Source organism: Populus trichocarpa, chromosome 4 (assembly GCF_000002775.5).
Source record: "Populus trichocarpa isolate Nisqually-1 chromosome 4, P.trichocarpa_v4.1, whole genome shotgun sequence".
Lineage (NCBI taxonomy): Eukaryota > Viridiplantae > Streptophyta > Magnoliopsida > Malpighiales > Salicaceae > Populus > Populus trichocarpa.
The window spans coordinates 22,949,075-22,965,457 of record NC_037288.2 but is presented as its reverse complement, the minus strand read 5'-3'; the positions used below and the strand labels follow the sequence as shown (position 1 = coordinate 22,965,457).

The following is a 16,383-nucleotide window of genomic DNA, read 5'->3' as shown; positions in this document are numbered from 1 at the left end:
ATATATATATATATATATTAAAGGGATAATTGCCTAAACCCTCTTGAAAAAAATAAAAAACCTATCAAAATAATTTTGTATTTATTTACCCCCAATACAAAATCTTTATACCAATAAAATCGAAATATCTAACCCTTACTTACCATTAACTAATTTGGCTTTTTCAAAATGAAAAAAAAAATTATTTTGAAATTTTAAAAATAAAAAATATCAATAGATTTTACTTGAGAAATATTTAACAAGTTTATATATCTATAATATTTTATTTAAAATATGTATATTATTTGTATTTTATAAAATAAATTTTATGTAAATATATGATATAATAATTTTTTTCCCATCATTTCTCCTTTCATATCTCATTTTTTTATTGTAAATTGTTAAATAGTTACATTTGATATAATGTTATATATATGTTAGATAAACTAGGAAAAAAATTAAAACATTAATAAATTATTTTTTAATTTATTTTTTATAACATAATTAAATACTAAAAAGTATTTTTAAATTTATTTTCTATAATATTGTCAAACATATAAAAATAATCTATTTTCCAGGATATTTAACTTTTTCATTAAAATCTCTTTTTATATTCTCTTCAAAATTTTCTACTTCTCAATTTTTCTCTCCTTTTATACTAAATTTTTCTTCTCTGTATTTTTTGACTTGATTTTTCTCTTTTTTCTTGTTTAATACTCCCTAAAAACATATAAAAAATAGCAAAAAATAAAAAAAAATATTCTAAAATGACTAACATTTAGAAAAATAATGATTTTTTATGGGGAAAACTCTTTAATGATTCTTATGAAAATTTTTATAAAAAAAAATAAAAGTTAAAAACTTAAAAATGAGTTATGAAAAAACTGATCCTCTAAGGCCAGCCAAATACCAGGAGCAGGAGGAAACAATGTCTTGTTCACTCTCATACTCAAACCAGTTGCCTTTCTTCTCTAAAAGGGCATCCACCAATCTCCTATTTCCCAATTTCACTACGTCTTCCCTTCAACTTGATAGTGATAAGCCATGCCGAAGAAGATTAAGGGCTCTGTTATCCATTCAAGAAATCCCCCCCAATGCCCTTCGCCGGAAGAATGACCCACTGTGGAGAGGAGGGTTTAGTCTAGGGGTCGACTTGGGACTGTCTCGCTCTGGTGTTGCCCTTAGCAAAGGCTTTACCGTTCGCCCTCTCACGGTATTACTACCATATATTCTTAGTATTTTTTTTTTTGAAGATTTAGAGTTTTATTAATGTTATGTTTAGGTTTTGGAATTGCGAGGACAAAAGCTTGAGCTTCGACTTCTTGAAATTGCAGAAAACGAGGTAGAAATCTCTTGTTTTCTTGTCTTACGAAAAACAAAAGGCCCATGTATTAGTTTTTGATGATAGTGTAAGGAAATGATGGTTTGTATATAGGAGGTAGATGAGTTCATAATTGGGCTTCCAAAATCTTGGGATGGTAAGGAAACTCCACAATCCAACAAAGTTCGTAGTGTTGCTGGAAGGTTTGCTGTTCTAGCTGCTCACAGGTGAAACTGTACCTGTCTTTATGCTTGTTCTGCTTCTGTTCATTTAGATATGGATTATAATTGTTATTCATAGTTTTAAAATTCAGGGGTTGGAGAGTGTACCTACAAGATGAACACGGTACATCAACGGAAGCCACTAACCGAATGATTGACATGTAATTGTTCCTTTAAACAATTTTATTTTAGTGCTACTTTTTTGATAGATTTTTGCGGTTATGTAGCATTGTGCTATCTGCCCTAGTTAAATTCACTCGTCTTTGTGAAATTGTTCTATATCTTTGAATAGCTTGCAAGTTTGGATTTTCTTGGGAGTCGCATGTGTTATGAATTGGTTTGTTACATGTTGACCGGTATCTAAATGCGCAGGGTAGGTTTCCTAAGGTGGTATCACCGCGATCATCGATAGGAAAGGGTCATTTTTTGGTGGATGTTAGACTTCTCTGCTGTATATAATGATATATTAGGTTCTTTATTTTTTAAGTTACAGATGAGATGCTTGGTGTGTTGCTTCTTTTCTTCTTCTTTTATATCATCACTTTGTGTTAATCTATTTGGATTATTAAGCATCAAGAAAAAATAATAATTGTGTAGAAGATCTAATTTATTTCTTGAACTGATCTCAAGTTTGACATGCAAATTGAGGTTTTATTGTTGTGATTGGGATTGCACTTTATAACACCTTATTGTGCTTGTTTTTGTTTTAACATTTGAAGGGAGATGCTTCGTCTTACCTTGCAGAAATACAGGTTGATAAATTAAAGGTTGCATTATTACACTGAAATGCAAAAATTGCACAAGCATTTATAAATAATGGTACCTACTTGTTGGATACTTGTATGCCAAACAAATGTTTCTACAGCTGACAGAAATTTCTCAGTAGTTATGACCTGTATCTGTGACAACTATTTCTCAACTATTTCAGGGGCCTCAACAAGTCTACTCGGCAAAAGAAAGTCGATGCCTATGCTGCCGTGGTGCGCTATCACATTTTATTTCAATTTCATGTCAAGGATATCTGATGTATTCATATTGTGATGTTCTCACTATTTTTCTGCTAACTCTATCTTCTTTTTTCTCATGTACTGCCCCTTTCTGGTTGCAGATGGTTTTAGAGAGATATTTTTCCACGTTTGGCGAGGGAACTGAGCTTGTACTACCAAAACAATCAGATCTACAAGAAAAACTTCAAAGAGGTCCACCAGCGGACATAGATTTTTATCCAGAATAATTTGATGGTTCACAATTATTTTCTAATGAAGGGGATGATTCAATTCCTGCAATCTGTAATGCATGAGTCTCACTTAGCATATGTAGAGGAGAAGATTTTGTTGCAGTGAAAAAGTTGCTATGCCCTTGACATTTGAGAATGCTTCAAGGCTTTTCTGTGTATATTTCTATATGAGAGATTTTGATTTTCCATTTTCAAGTTCTTTCTTTTAGCCTTGTTGGTACTAGTAGTTATCATGTATTTTTTTTTATCAGAAATATATTTTCATTAAAATCACAATAAATATGAAAGTTGAATCTGTGAAAAAACAATCGGCATATTAAACAATGAATATCGATTCTCCTTGTTGCATCTCTTCCTTTCCACTTTGCTGACTTGAACTTCCTCTTTCCAAGCTCCTTCTGTATCTCGTGAGTATAAGAATAACCTATCATCACAAAATAATGAGGGGATGAGGGCTGCGTTGCAAGGCCCTGTTGAAGGAAAAATAAGTTGTCAATCAATGCAGCATATTTTTCTAACAACAAAAATGACAAATTCATTTACTAGTATCCGTTTTGTTTTTGTGTTTTAAAAGTATTTTTAAAAAAAATTGATTTTTTTTTATTTTTTATTTTACTTCAAATTAATATTTTTTTGATGTTTTCAAATCATTTTTATATACTGATATCAAAAATAATTTTTAAAAAATAATAAAAAAATATTATTTTGATATATTTTTTTAACAAAAAACATTTTAAAAAACAACCGCAACCACTCCCAAATAACTTTTAAAGGATTCATAAGCGATGACATTTTTTCGGTTTGTAGTGCTTGTCATTTTGAAATGAAGAGGAACAGCAGCAACTCCTCTGTTAGCAATGAAGGACAATGGTGGAACTTTGTATTGAAATTGAACTTTGTTAGCAATTAGAACATGTCTAGATGCCTTCCCCATGAAATGCAACCTTGAAAGAAAGGAGTACGTCCAGGTTTCTACCATATCTGCCAGATGTCTTTGGAATGTCCTTGGGCAGTGAAGGTTTGGAAGGTTGCCCACTACAAAGAAGTGGCTGCAGGATATGGCCAAAGAGGTAGATGGTGAAAAGATGCTGGTTTGTATTGTCTGGTATATTTGGGAAGAGAGAAATCTCCTTGTCTTCGAGAATCACTCCTCAGAAGCTGCAGATTGCATGGCCTGGTATCTAGCATGGTTCCAGGAATATGATTCTGAAAACCGAAATATGGCTCGTGCTCCCTAGACAGTTGAGAAAAGCTGACACCCTCCTCCATTGGGAGTGATTATTCGTAATGAAAAAGGAGAAGTCATGCTAGCTGCTTCAAAAGCCTTGCAGAAACCAGTCTCTGTGGAAGTTGGTGAAGCCTTGGCACTTTGGCAGGTTTACATGGTCTGAACTTACTCAGATGTTACGCTGGAAATAGATAGTTTGATGCTAGTGCATGCCCTGAAATCTCCTAGCCTCTGTTGCAATGAGCTTGGACAGTTAGCGGAAGACATCCTTCACGCTGTATGTTCCTGGAGGCTCAAACCAGGGTTGCCCATGCCTTTAGTAAAATGGCAAGAAATCCCAGTTTTTGAGAGAATTGAAAAAAATTGATTAATTTTTTTGTTGCTGTAATTTTAGATAATTAAGATTTTTCATTAACAAGGCATAGTAGTATGTCCCGTTCCTCGTCGATTTATAATAGTGCTAGGCTCAATTATTTGTAATATATATATAAAATCCATCCTGCTTAATTCTTGTTAAAATATTTTTGTGAATTTTTGACAATGTTCATAAAGCTTTGATTAAAGATGAAATTTAAAGTTAATTTTGTTTAATAAAAAGACCAAGAAAAAAAAATAAAAAATCAAAAGAATAAGGAAAAAAATAAAAAAATATGTGAGAAATTGTAATTGAATAACTAAATTGAATAAAATAAAAGATCTAAAAAAAATAAAAATAAAATAAGAAATAAAAAAGAATGAGAAATGAAATTGAAAAAAAAAAAAACAAAGAGAAAAATTGTGCCCTTTATCTAGTAGGAAAAAGAAAAGAAAGAAAAAAAATGATAACCAGTGATAATTCAACCATCATACACTGTCGCGCGCCATATCATATGAAAGAGAACATATTGACGCATCTAAAGAGACGATGGAGGATCACGTTTGGCTATCGGGTGGTGTCGAAATAGCGCAGATGCTATCCACTTGTTGGTGTGTGCCTAACATGCAGCAACAACTTTTTTAATTAAAAAATTAAAAAGTAAATGTAAAAAATATCAAAACACTCTCCATAACCATGGTAATTACCCAAAAAAACTCATGTAAAAGTAAAAATATACCCCTGAACACAAACCTTATTTTTTGTTTTTTCTAAGGTAAAATTCATACTTTGCCACACATGAAGAATAGAAAAATCCAAAAAACCCTTGCTTAGCAGCCTAATAATTTTTAATCATAGAATAAAGAATTTTTTTTACCATTTAAAAGTTAATGAAAAGTAAAAAACCTTCTTCGTCAACAACTTTAGATTTTGTTAATTTCAATGGTAAAAACATATTTTTACTGTGTAAAAATAAAAATACTTAAATACTCCTAAATAATTTTTTAATGATCAAAGATCTAGTAGTAAAGACCAAAGCAACCCATTTAAACATAAAATAATAATTTTCCTGTAACAATCCATAATAATCTATGAAACAATTACTCCTTTTATGTATACTTATTGATTAAGAGGTTGGAGAGTATGATCAAAATAAATTATATTGGGAAATGAAAAATTAAGGGCTTTGATTTAGCATAAAGTGTATTTGGTATTGTTATTTTTACTCAAAAATATTTTTAATTTTTTTTTTAGATTTTTTTTTGATATTAATAAATCAAACCCATTATAAAAATACAAAAACATATATATATATATATATATATATATATCCCCCCCCACCCAATGCAAACGCAATTTTAAAACCTAACAAAGGTAAAAACGAAATGCGAAACAGCCTCGTAGTTACTCCACAAATTCTAACCCAAATTTCGCCGCTATTTATATTTTGGCAGGACTGTGAGTCACTGACTTGCTACTACACAAACACAAACACAAACACAACGACACAACACATAAACCCTCAAGTGTCTTTGGGGTTCTGTCTCAGCTCCGTAAAATCTGCTGACTCCCCATCCCCGTCCACTCCACCCTCTTCTCCCCCCCTACAAGTCTATTTTCCCTTCGATTTCAAGAGGTAAAAAGCTGTCCCACTTGTTAACTTTTGATTTATTCTAACATGGATTCGCCTTTTCCTTTCCTTTCCTTCTTTTTACAGTTTTCTTCTCTGCTGCTGCATAGCATCTGCTTTTGTGTTAATGGGGTTTATTAGCTTCTTCTTTTAATACCAGTAATTAACGTTTTAGTTCAGTTCCTTACATTATTGCTATTTATTTCTTCATATCAGATTCTGGGTTGCTCTGGTATGCCATTTTTGTCCATGTGCTGTTTTTGTTTTGAATTGGTTTGCTCTAGCTATTTACTTCAGGGCTGCCCTTGATTGCGGTTGTTTCTGGGAAAATCAAAACGTGGTACTTTTTAGCATAGCATCTGTTCTCTTCCATGTCTTGACTTAACAACTTTAGGATGTAAATGCTATCAAATTGTCCAGCTCGCGAAAGATGTAACAAGCAATGGTGTCACTGTACTTGTTTATATCAATCTCTTTTGGGAAATGAAGTACGAAAAACAATTCTTAGGTTTTTGGTAACCCAAAATCTAATTGGGGAATACCACCCCCTCGTTTTATTTATTTTTCTGCCAAGCATCTAAACATATGCTCATCTATTTTTTTTTTTTTTGCAGTTTTACGTCAATGACCAAGCCCTTAATCCCATACTAGCTGGGGGTAGGGGAAATTGAGTTTAAACAAAACCTGCATGATTTAGAATCCAGAGGGCTAGAAGCATGTCTTGTGCTACCTTAAGCCTACCACCTTCTCTCAAACTTCTCAATAGCTGCTTTCAGCCTTCAAACAAGAAATCTTGTTTCCTCAGCAGCTCGTTTTCTTCGGTAAGCTTTGTGGGACCCTTGACTTCCTATGGTAACAAAAGCTCTTGGGACTCATGCCATGTAATTAAGGGCTTAAGATCGTTTCCCATCGTCTTCAAATGTGTTGCTCAGAAATCAGAGCTGTCGGTTTCAGTTGGTGCTGGCAGCAATATTGCTTCTGGTAAGAACTGATGATTTTAGTTTTGTTATTCCTGTTCATCTATTTGTTCACATGGTCTTTGGTTTTGTATTCCTATGTTTCATTTCATAGTATCGTTGGGTTTTCTTTTTAAAAAGAGTTTAAGATGGTAAATAAATGACCCACTGTTGCAACTTTTGTTGGTTTTTGTTGTTTTTATGCTTAAATTATCTTTGGATTTTTAGTATACTTATAGAATGAAGAATATACATCATCACTTTCTCAAGTTGTACTTGCCTTTGCCTTTGGTATGAGTTGGAGTTCCATAATTTTCTACATTTAGGATGTGCAGCTGCAACTTCCACTGCCTCTTCTTGCTCTTTTTTTTTTTCCTATTGGTTTCTTTGATCATCCAGTTAGCTTTTTTTTTACCTATTATTTTTGTCTGGGTAGCTGAGCATGCCTAGGTGGCTATTGTTCACAAGATGAGAGGATGTTGTGAGCAGAAATTAACAATCAATGGACTTTGAGATGATATTCCATTGCATTTTTTTAATTGAAGTTTGTACTTAAGAGTAGGAACTTTGATACTTTGAGGTCAGATTGAGTAAGTGGTTAAAACCTGAGAAGTGGGGATTTTAAGTTCCTATTTGTTGATCTTCTGAGCACCGATTTTTATGTCATCTTCAAATTTGCAAAGTTTATCGGGTAATCCTAGGAAGTTAACTCCATTGTGAAAGCAGTCGCCGATACCTGTCATAAACTATGCATGCAGTTCCTTTTTCCTACCATGGTACTAGTTTTTTCTTGTGAATCATTTCCATGGTGGTCTATCTATTTTTGAGGCACTTGCGTGAAAATGTATCAGTTTCTTCTTTTGTTTAGCAATAAGTTATAAATGAGATGAAATAGTTTGTCATCAAGTAGGGAAGTTTTTTACTGCTGCAATGATGGTTATTTTTCCTTTCTTACATAGTTGAGACTGCCTCTTTATTTGTACATGGAGTCATTTAAATCTTACTGATTTTTGCATACACTTCCATGATATTTTGCTACAGGTTTTTGTTTTTGTTTTTGTTTTTGTTTTTGTTTTCTCTATTGAGATGGGAGACAAAGAATTGGGTTAAAATAGTTGTTAAATTTTTAGTCTTACTGTTTTCTTGTTTATTGATCCTCCTTCACCTACAAATTTTGCAGAAAAGAGGTTGGTTGTGTTGGTTATTGGTGGAGGGGGAAGAGAACATGCACTTTGCTATGCCTTGCAGCGATCTCCCTCCTGTGATGCAGTCTTCTGTGCTCCTGGCAATGCAGGGATTTCTAACTCTGGAAATGCTACCTGTATTCCAGAGCTTGACATCTCTGATAGCTCAGCAGTGATCTCCTTTTGCCGCAAATGGGGTGTTGGACTGGTTGTTGTGGGACCAGAGGCACCTTTGGTTTCTGGCCTTGCAAATGATTTAGTAAAAGCTGGAATCCCTACTTTTGGGCCATCAGCAGAAGCAGCTGCTTTAGAAGGTTCAAAGAACTTCATGAAAAATTTGTGCGACAAATATAAAATTCCTACTGCTAAGGTTTATTCCTTTTACCCCTTTAGGTTTTAGTTACCAGGCAGACTCAAAACCTTCTTGCTTCTCCTGAACATTTCCAATTGCCATTTCTTTTCTTTTAGTCTTAGTTTCATCAGTAATTCTTTTCTTGGAAAATGAAAAAAATTGAAACAAAATAGTGTGCCTGGAATCCTCTCATTCGTACCTGACTAAAAGTTTCAAGGCACTCTCTTTGCTTTCCCAGTTCTTTGTTGCTGGAACCCTGTTATTAAAGCTTTCTTTATTGTTGCAGTACCAAACATTTACAGATCCATCTTCTGCAAAGCAATACATTGAGGACCAGGGAGCACCTATTGTCATAAAAGCAGATGGCTTGGCTGCTGGAAAAGGAGTTATTGTTGCCATGACACTAGAGGAGGCATATGAAGCTGTTGATTCAATGCTCGTGAAGAGTGTTTTTGGTTCTGCAGGTTGTTGCGTAGTTGTTGAAGAATTTCTGGAAGGAGAAGAAGCGTCTTTCTTTGCCCTGGTGGATGGAGAGAATGCTATTCCTCTAGAATCTGCTCAGGACCATAAAAGAGTTGGTGATGGAGACACAGGTCCCAATACTGGTGGGATGGGGGCATACTCTCCAGCACCAGTATTGACAAAAGAACTTCAGTCAGTGGTCATGCAAACTATAATTCACCCAACAGTCAAGGGAATGGCAGCCGAGGGTTGCAAGTTTGTAGGTGTTTTGTATGCTGGGCTGATGATTGAGAAGAAGACTGGCTTACCTAAGCTAATTGAGTACAATGTACGCTTTGGCGACCCTGAGTGTCAGGTTAGATACAGGCTGTAATATGCATTCAAAATTATAAACCCAGTTCTTGCATGAGAAACTGAATTATTATTTGCAATGTTGATTTATATTTTTTGGAAGAGCGATCATTAGACCCTTGTATTTATTGGGTTATTTATGTCTTGTTAGTTTACAGTATCTACTACTCACAGAGTGGGCTTAGGATATATGTGTAAGAGTAAATGGTGAAAGGGAAAACCCAGAAGGCTTGTCCTTATTTCCCTGGCCATTTAGCTTTCTTTTAGTTTCTCTCACCATATTCTTGTCTCTTTTTCGTTGTTATTCTTGTGTCTTTGGAATTAGTGTTGTGCCGATGTGGTCTTATGCAGCATTTGCTGCTTGATTAAAGTGAAATACCCATGGAGAAGCTGTATTTTGATTGAGATCCTGCCCTATACCACTTTTATGCTACTAATGATGGGGAAACGAGTTTTTATTGAAACTGTTGGTTTGGGAAAATATATGTTCCCGTCAGGGCTCAAGGATCAAAGTTTAGAGTTTGGTCATTTTTAGCTTGTTGGTAGTTTGTTGCTTCCTGGTGAAAACCTTCTATCATTTGTCTTATTATTCGTTTAACAGTGACTGACTGCATAAACTTTTAGATTTTAGGTGATCATTAAAGGACGTGGTTTTTGGTTTTTTCCCTAACAGGTTTGTGATGTGATTGGGTCAACCTGAATACTTGTTTCAAATTATCAATAAACAGCATGATGTAATTCAGATATGGTTTCTTCATACCTTCAAATTATGACTGTATGCATAAACTAAAGCAATATCCAGTTGGGTTATCTATATTGGCGATGATGAGTGGGGAGGTTGCGCTGATTTTCTTTTATGTGCATGTGCATGTGCATGTGCATGTGCATGATTGAACACACTATAAATTGGCCATCAGATTTTAGCTGTCATGATTATCCCACAAAAGTTGCTGGAAGTGTGGTATATCAATAGTTGCGACATAAAACTAATGGGGGATTCTCTTGCATTAATGTGCAGGTGTTGATGGTTCGCTTGGAATCGGATCTAGCACAAGTCCTGCTTGCAGCTAGTAGAGGAGAGCTAAGTGGAGTGTCCCTGAAATGGTCTCCAGGGTCTGCCATGGTGGTGGTTATGGCAAGCAAGGGGTACCCTGGGTCCTATGAAAAGGGGACTGTGATTCAAAACCTTGAGGAGGCTGAGAATGTTGCTCCAACAGTTAAGATATTTCATGCCGGAACTGCCTTGAACTCAGACGGCAACTTCATTGCTACTGGGGGCCGAGTTCTTGGGGTCACTGCCACTGGAAGAGATCTTGAAGAGGCCCGGGACAGAGCTTATCAGGCAGTTGAGGAAATCAACTGGCCAGGAGGGTTCTACCGGCGAGATATTGGGTGGAGAGCGCTTCCTCAGAAGCAATTGGCTCCAAAAAAATAAACTGACATAAAAAAATTGAATAGCCAAATTCAAGAACACAAATATTGTATTCTGAAGAATTCCAAAATAGTTGATGACATGAAGGTGGCTTACAATCAATCATAAAAAGATTCCAAAAAACGGTTTGTGTAATTGATCTTGAAGGTATGGGAATACTGTTGAGGTAATTTATGTTTTCTTTTTCGCTATATTCTTGAAACAGTATATTCTGCTCTTTCCATTAAAAACATAGCATGCAACAAGCGAACAAGAGAGTTGAAAATGGTCGGTAAGGTTGCAAGTGACTTCTTGAGTAAAGGAAGTGTCTTCTGATTGAACTCCCATTGCACCTCCACCAATTCTTAAACCAATTGAAATCCTCCCGTGTTATTAAGAACACGACTGGTTGTTGTTCTAGACTGTCTTTTCCTCTCAAATATTGAAGGGGTGTTTGAGAGTGGAATTTAACATGTGTTTTTGTTAATTTTTTTACTTCAAATTAATTCCTTTAATGTTTATGGATTGTTTTAACATGTTAGTGTTATCCAAAGTGAAAAACACTTTGAAAAACTATGGCTACCACATTTCTAACACCCTTTAAGTCTGTCTCTACTTTCACCTTCTTAGGATTCCACCATCCATTGTAGCTCGCGATGAAAGTTTGACATTTATTGAAAAAATAGAGCCAAACCATGTTCTGAGCAAGTAGGACTTATTTAATCAGCCTTGCATATATTTTCTCTATTGATTTGAAGTTTACAAGTAACTTTTGGAAGAGCTTATGGGGTAAGATGAGAATTCAACTGAATTTTAGTAGTATATATCATCCTTACAAAGATGGGCAGGCAGAGATGGTTAACTGAAGCCTTGGTAACTTACCGTGGAGTTTAATAGGAGACAAGTTGAAACAATGGGATTTGGCTTTACCGCAAGCAGAGTTTGCTTATAACAGGTCTTGGAATTGAATTATCTAACTAAGTCCATTCAAGATTGTCTATGGATAGAACCCTTTTGGAGTGCTGGAGTTGATGCCTATCCCTCGTATTGGATAACTGAGTGTTCAAGCTGATGGTACGACTTATTACTTGTATGGTATTTATGAGCATATCAAGAAGACAATTCAATGACAACAAATTGAAGTATAAAGCCCTGTATCAGAAGGGTTGGGTTTGGAGTTGGTGATTTAGTATGAGCAGTGCTTACTTGTGATAAGTTTCTAGTGGATTCTCTTTGCCTTCATAGCCATCTAAAAACTTCTGATGTCCTTAATGTTTATCACTTGACACCTTATTTGAAAAAAAATAATAGAACTCGAGGATGAGTTCTTTTCAACCTGGGGAGAATGATACAACCAAACTTGGAGAAACTAAAGGTTCTGAGTATTTGAGTGAGGATCTGACACTACTAAATAAGGGTCTGATCCAAACAGACTATATGGGTGGCCAGTGGGATAGGTTTGAGCCCAAGAGAAAGCTTGGTCGTGCCAAACTTTGTTAGATCCTTGAAACTGAGATAACAACAAATTTGATTGTTGGATTATACTTAAATTTTTCCAGGTGATTTTACAAGAAGTTATCTTATAGGAAGTCACTATGTTGCTTATCGGACTATTGGATCTTCTAGAATTAGGCACAAAAGGTGCTATTTGGGCTAATTTTGTTTTTGTTTTTCTAGGATTTCTAGGATTTATTATTTTTATTTTGGGTTTTGTTTTAATTTCCCTAATATTTTTGGATTTTAGGTTGTTTTCTAGTAAAGACAGGTTTTCCTGACCTATTTAAAGATCTTGTAAACCTCTTAAAAAAACATCGACCATATATCTAAATTTCAAAGAATGAACCTACGAATTTAGGGTTCATATCTGCAACTCTTTTCGCTTATTAAATTCTTGTGTTTTTTATGCTATTGCTGTTCAATTTAGCTTCTGCCTGCATCACTATTTATTATTTAAATCTTGTTTGGAGTTGCTGTTGATGTTACTAAGTATTAAGACAATATGATTGTGATTGATTTTGATAAAATAAGGTAGTTTTAGATTCTCTCAAAAGGTGGCCGTCGATGTTTGATGCCTTTTCTGTTTTATTAGTGTATGTTCTTGATTCTTAAGCATGGTTTTGGTTCCAAATATTCAGAGAGTTAGTTGAGAGTCGAAATTTTATATTTTTATTGTCTGTCATTAGAGTTTCAGTTATGAAGTTATATGAAAGAAAGTGTTTTGATCAAAACATATAAGAATCATGAAAATAAACAAATTATATAGAAAGGAAACCAAGATACAAGAAGCAAGAACATGAATTTCAAATCATCTTGAATAATACTTGAACTATATATATGTCAAGCATTGCATTGAAACTTGGGGAAGATGTCTTGAATGATCCAGTCGGCCAGCTGCTCATTTGCCTTCTGAGTACAATGTCCATTATCCCAGAAGACATATTCTTCAGGCTTAGGGCAAACTATGGTACCATGAGCTCCGCAGAGTTTATCTTTGTACAAGACAGCTTTCTTTTTAATTTCGACATCGACATCACAACAAGCTTCTGTCAGTGATTTGAATCCTACACGTTGCAAGAAGTAATTAAACATGTGAGAACCATATTATATCCGAACAAATTAATTTGATTTGAATCCTACTCGTTGCAGCGTTTTTTTTAAAAATGATTTTTTTTATTTAAAATTAATTTTTTTATGTTTTCAAATCGTTTTGACGTGCTGATGTTAAAAATAATTTTTTTAAATTAATAAAAATTATTTTGATGTATTTCCGAACAAAAAACATTTTGAACCGCAACCACTACCACACACTCAAACACTCTCTTATTAAAATACATAATTGTGTATGAAGGGGAAAAAGCACTCACCAAGAGATTGGGAGTTATCCAAAATCGATTGCATTGCATTGTAAAGATCACCATATACTATTTGTACATCAGGATGTTGCTCTCTTAATTCCTTAAGGCCTTCTTGAAGAAGAACATTGTGGTAATTGCAGAAGTCATTGTTGTCTTTTACACATCCAAATCGATCATAAGTGGCAGATTTGTTAGCAGATTCCATAGTTACTGAGATTGGTCTACACCCATCTAGGGCTACTCCAAAGACGAGGACTTTTCTAGCTCCTTGGGAAATGATTTTCTGTAGCCAATTAAAGCAACATAATTTATTTACCACAAAATAAGATAAAATAATCAAGGATTGAGAACTCAAAACGTTTGATTTAATTTTCAATGATCACAAAAAGGCTCTTTTTTTTTAAAAAAACATATTAACTTGTTTCTGATAAGTAATTAATTAAAACAAAAGGAAAAATATATATTAAGGTACCTGAAGAGCTTGTTTTATAGCCTCCACAACGTCAGACACCAAGCCATTCTTCTTTATCTCTTCAATGTTATGATTTTGGCTGAATGCATAACCATAGTCGTTGGTTCCGAAATTTATCATGAAAAGTGACGAGCTGACTGCCTCCTTACAGTCTATCAAACGTAACAAAGTGTAAGATTAAAATTTATAGGCCTTTCTTTCAGTTCTATTAAATAGAGGAATCTGTAAACACTAAGATAAACACATATGAGATTGAAATTGTAAATACTAAGCTGACCTGACCAGTTCTTACTCGAACTTGACTTAGTCAATTGAATTGATTGAGTATGATAACTAGGTTAATCTAGGTTTGATCAGGTTAATTTTTAAATTAAATAAAAATAAAATATAGTTCAGATCAAGTTTAAGATCGACAAGTTAGTGTATCGATATGAAAGGTTGTGATGAGTTTAATAACTAGATAGATGATATGATGAGTGGGAAGTATATCATAGTAACCACTAACCACCTTTGACATTATTACAGTATCCTTTGAAATAATCATCCAACCATCCAAGTTGTACACTGAGAGTAGGCTTTGCCCAATCTAGGGTGATATTCTTTTTTGCAAGAGCTTCCTCTGACAAGGCTGGAGCGCCGCTGTACGCGAAGTTCACTCCACGACTTGTTGACAAATGTAATGCACTAGAATTCTTATAGGGAACGACCAAGGGGAGATCGGCTGATCTTGCTGCAAAATTTGGAAGCAAAATTCTCATAGCATTAATCCAGCCTTACTCTCAAAAGTAATAATTGTTACGTAAAACACAGAGAAAGAAGAAGATTGTTTGCTCACCAATGTAATCAATTATTAACAGTCCATCAGAGGGTCTACCAGTTGCTTCGTTAATGGTTTTTCCATAAGGAAACATGGCTTGCCAAATAGAAGGATTATCTATGGCTGAGTTGCCTGTATCTGAAATTGAAGTCCCGAGATTATATATTGCATCAAATCCACATTGCTTAAGTTTGGGTACTATATTAGATGCATTGCATGAATTCTGAGGAAGAATGATGTGAAGAAAAGTAGAATAGATAATAAGAACTTGAAACAAAGCCAGAAATCTGATGGCCATGGCTTCAAGGAAATTGGTAGTTCTTGATATTTCTTTTTTGTTTTTTTCTCATGAAATGGAGGGAAATATATAATGGAGACTAAGAGGTTAAAATTAGAAATAAGAAACCACTTGAATACAGCCTAGTAGAACAAGGATAATAAAATCCAAACAGAAAATACCTAAAAAAAAAAAAAACACAAGCTCCACCTCAAACAAGCTCCAACCAGCAATCTAGCCAGCAAATTAAAACAAAAATTATTAAAAAAAAAAATCTTATCAACATTCTTTTAGGAATGGAAGTACGTAATTTCTGTTTTTTTTATTTCATCAGATTATTTTATTTGTTATACATCATAAGAACATGTTATTTATAGGTAGCTGACAGATTGTAGATCAAAATTGTAGAGGTAATAAATTATTTTTTACTAATTTGGGAAGAATGTATGTCATTTTTTGCTGTATATATAGAAGCGTGAGAATCAAACTAGTGTCCTGTAGCATAAAATGGTTGGCTACACCAAACTAAATTTGGTTCATGTCTGTTATCCTTTGCATTCTACTAATGAAATTTGCTGTATGAAATTTGAAGTTTATTTATGGCAGCAAAGATTTGAAGCAAAACAAACATGACATTTCTAACCCTAAAGTTTCACTTCAAAGTATAGATTTTGAATTTGTGAAACATTGAATTAACAATCAAATTAGTCTAGGGAAAGGGATGGAGAAAAAGAAAATACCTTGAGATCCTGTTTAAAAAGTTAAATAAACCATCCTAGGGAAAATGTGAAGCAGAACAAGATAAAATAAATAAATAAATCTTGACCAAAATCAATACATTTGAGGTCAAATTAAAAATAAAGTCCACTTATTTTTCAGGTTAAAATTTCATTGGGATTTATTGTTCAACATAAGTTCTTTAACATGAATTATTCACATGATTAAATAAATTATAAGTGAATAAGAAATTAGTCTAAAAAAACCATGGTTGACAGCTTGTTTTGGAGAAATAATAATAAGAACTTATAAGACTATCCCATGAATGTAAGAAAGAAACAAGTTTTTATAGTTGCTTATATAGCGAGAATGTAAAAAGTTAAAATTTACTCCAAATAACACTTAAGTTTTTAGAGAATAGAGCGCCTAAATAAAATGTGTTTTAGGCCTTAAGTCACACGCATGGCTTCACTGATGCTCGGGCTTCAAGCCTTGGCATGGACAAAATATGTCAGTTAATTTTTTAATAAAACCATCCTAGATATATAGTTATTAAAA

The 16,383-nt window shown here is 34.0% G+C and overlaps 3 protein-coding genes across 3 annotated transcripts; 2 read left to right on the top strand and 1 right to left on the bottom strand.

Moving 5' to 3' along the window:
* The first annotated feature begins 832 nt into the window (after positions 1-832).
* On the top strand, positions 833-2,953 carry LOC18098331 (uncharacterized). The gene is made up of 6 exons (XM_024599819.2): positions 833-1,192; positions 1,262-1,321; positions 1,415-1,527; positions 1,614-1,682; positions 2,450-2,501; positions 2,630-2,953. The coding sequence occupies exons 1-6, from the start codon at positions 848-850 to the stop codon at positions 2,753-2,755; spliced, it is 765 nt and encodes a 254-aa protein (XP_024455587.2). The 5' UTR covers positions 833-847; the 3' UTR covers positions 2,756-2,953.
* A 2,841-nt stretch (positions 2,954-5,794) lies between these two features.
* LOC18098330 (phosphoribosylamine--glycine ligase) lies at positions 5,795-10,899 on the top strand. The gene is made up of 5 exons (XM_006384984.3): positions 5,795-5,977; positions 6,586-6,952; positions 8,108-8,481; positions 8,750-9,280; positions 10,295-10,899. Exons 2-5 carry the CDS (start codon positions 6,688-6,690, stop codon positions 10,709-10,711), a joined length of 1,587 nt encoding a protein of 528 aa, XP_006385046.2. The 5' UTR covers positions 5,795-5,977; positions 6,586-6,687; the 3' UTR covers positions 10,712-10,899.
* A 2,125-nt stretch (positions 10,900-13,024) lies between these two features.
* LOC18109226 (acetylajmalan esterase) lies at positions 13,025-15,129 on the bottom strand. The gene is made up of 5 exons (XM_006387437.2): positions 14,850-15,129; positions 14,520-14,744; positions 14,015-14,166; positions 13,552-13,825; positions 13,025-13,248 (listed from the first exon to the last, which is right to left on the bottom strand). The coding sequence occupies exons 1-5, from the start codon at positions 15,127-15,129 to the stop codon at positions 13,025-13,027; spliced, it is 1,155 nt and encodes a 384-aa protein (XP_006387499.1).
* Between the last annotated feature and the right edge of the window lie 1,254 nt (positions 15,130-16,383).

Excerpts from the sequence above, each read along its gene's own strand:
- LOC18098331 (XM_024599819.2), top strand. The coding sequence starts at position 848 with ATGAGTTATGAAAAAACTGATCCTCTAAGGCCAGCCAAATACCAGGAG. Across the intron at positions 1,193-1,261 it reads TTACCGTTCGCCCTCTCACG|GTTTTGGAATTGCGAGGACA; the intron begins GTATTACTACCA and ends TGTTATGTTTAG. Across the intron at positions 1,322-1,414 it reads TTGAAATTGCAGAAAACGAG|GAGGTAGATGAGTTCATAAT; the intron begins GTAGAAATCTCT and ends GTTTGTATATAG.
- LOC18098330 (XM_006384984.3), top strand. The coding sequence starts at position 6,688 with ATGTCTTGTGCTACCTTAAGCCTACCACCTTCTCTCAAACTTCTCAAT. Across the intron at positions 6,953-8,107 it reads TGGCAGCAATATTGCTTCTG|AAAAGAGGTTGGTTGTGTTG; the intron begins GTAAGAACTGAT and ends CAAATTTTGCAG. Across the intron at positions 9,281-10,294 it reads TTGGCGACCCTGAGTGTCAG|GTGTTGATGGTTCGCTTGGA; the intron begins GTTAGATACAGG and ends ATTAATGTGCAG.
- LOC18109226 (XM_006387437.2), bottom strand. The coding sequence starts at position 15,129 with ATGGCCATCAGATTTCTGGCTTTGTTTCAAGTTCTTATTATCTATTCT. Across the intron at positions 14,167-14,519 it reads CTGTAATAATGTCAAAGGTG|ACTGTAAGGAGGCAGTCAGC; the intron begins GTTAGTGGTTAC and ends TACGTTTGATAG. Across the intron at positions 13,826-14,014 it reads CTATAAAACAAGCTCTTCAG|AAAATCATTTCCCAAGGAGC; the intron begins GTACCTTAATAT and ends AATTGGCTACAG.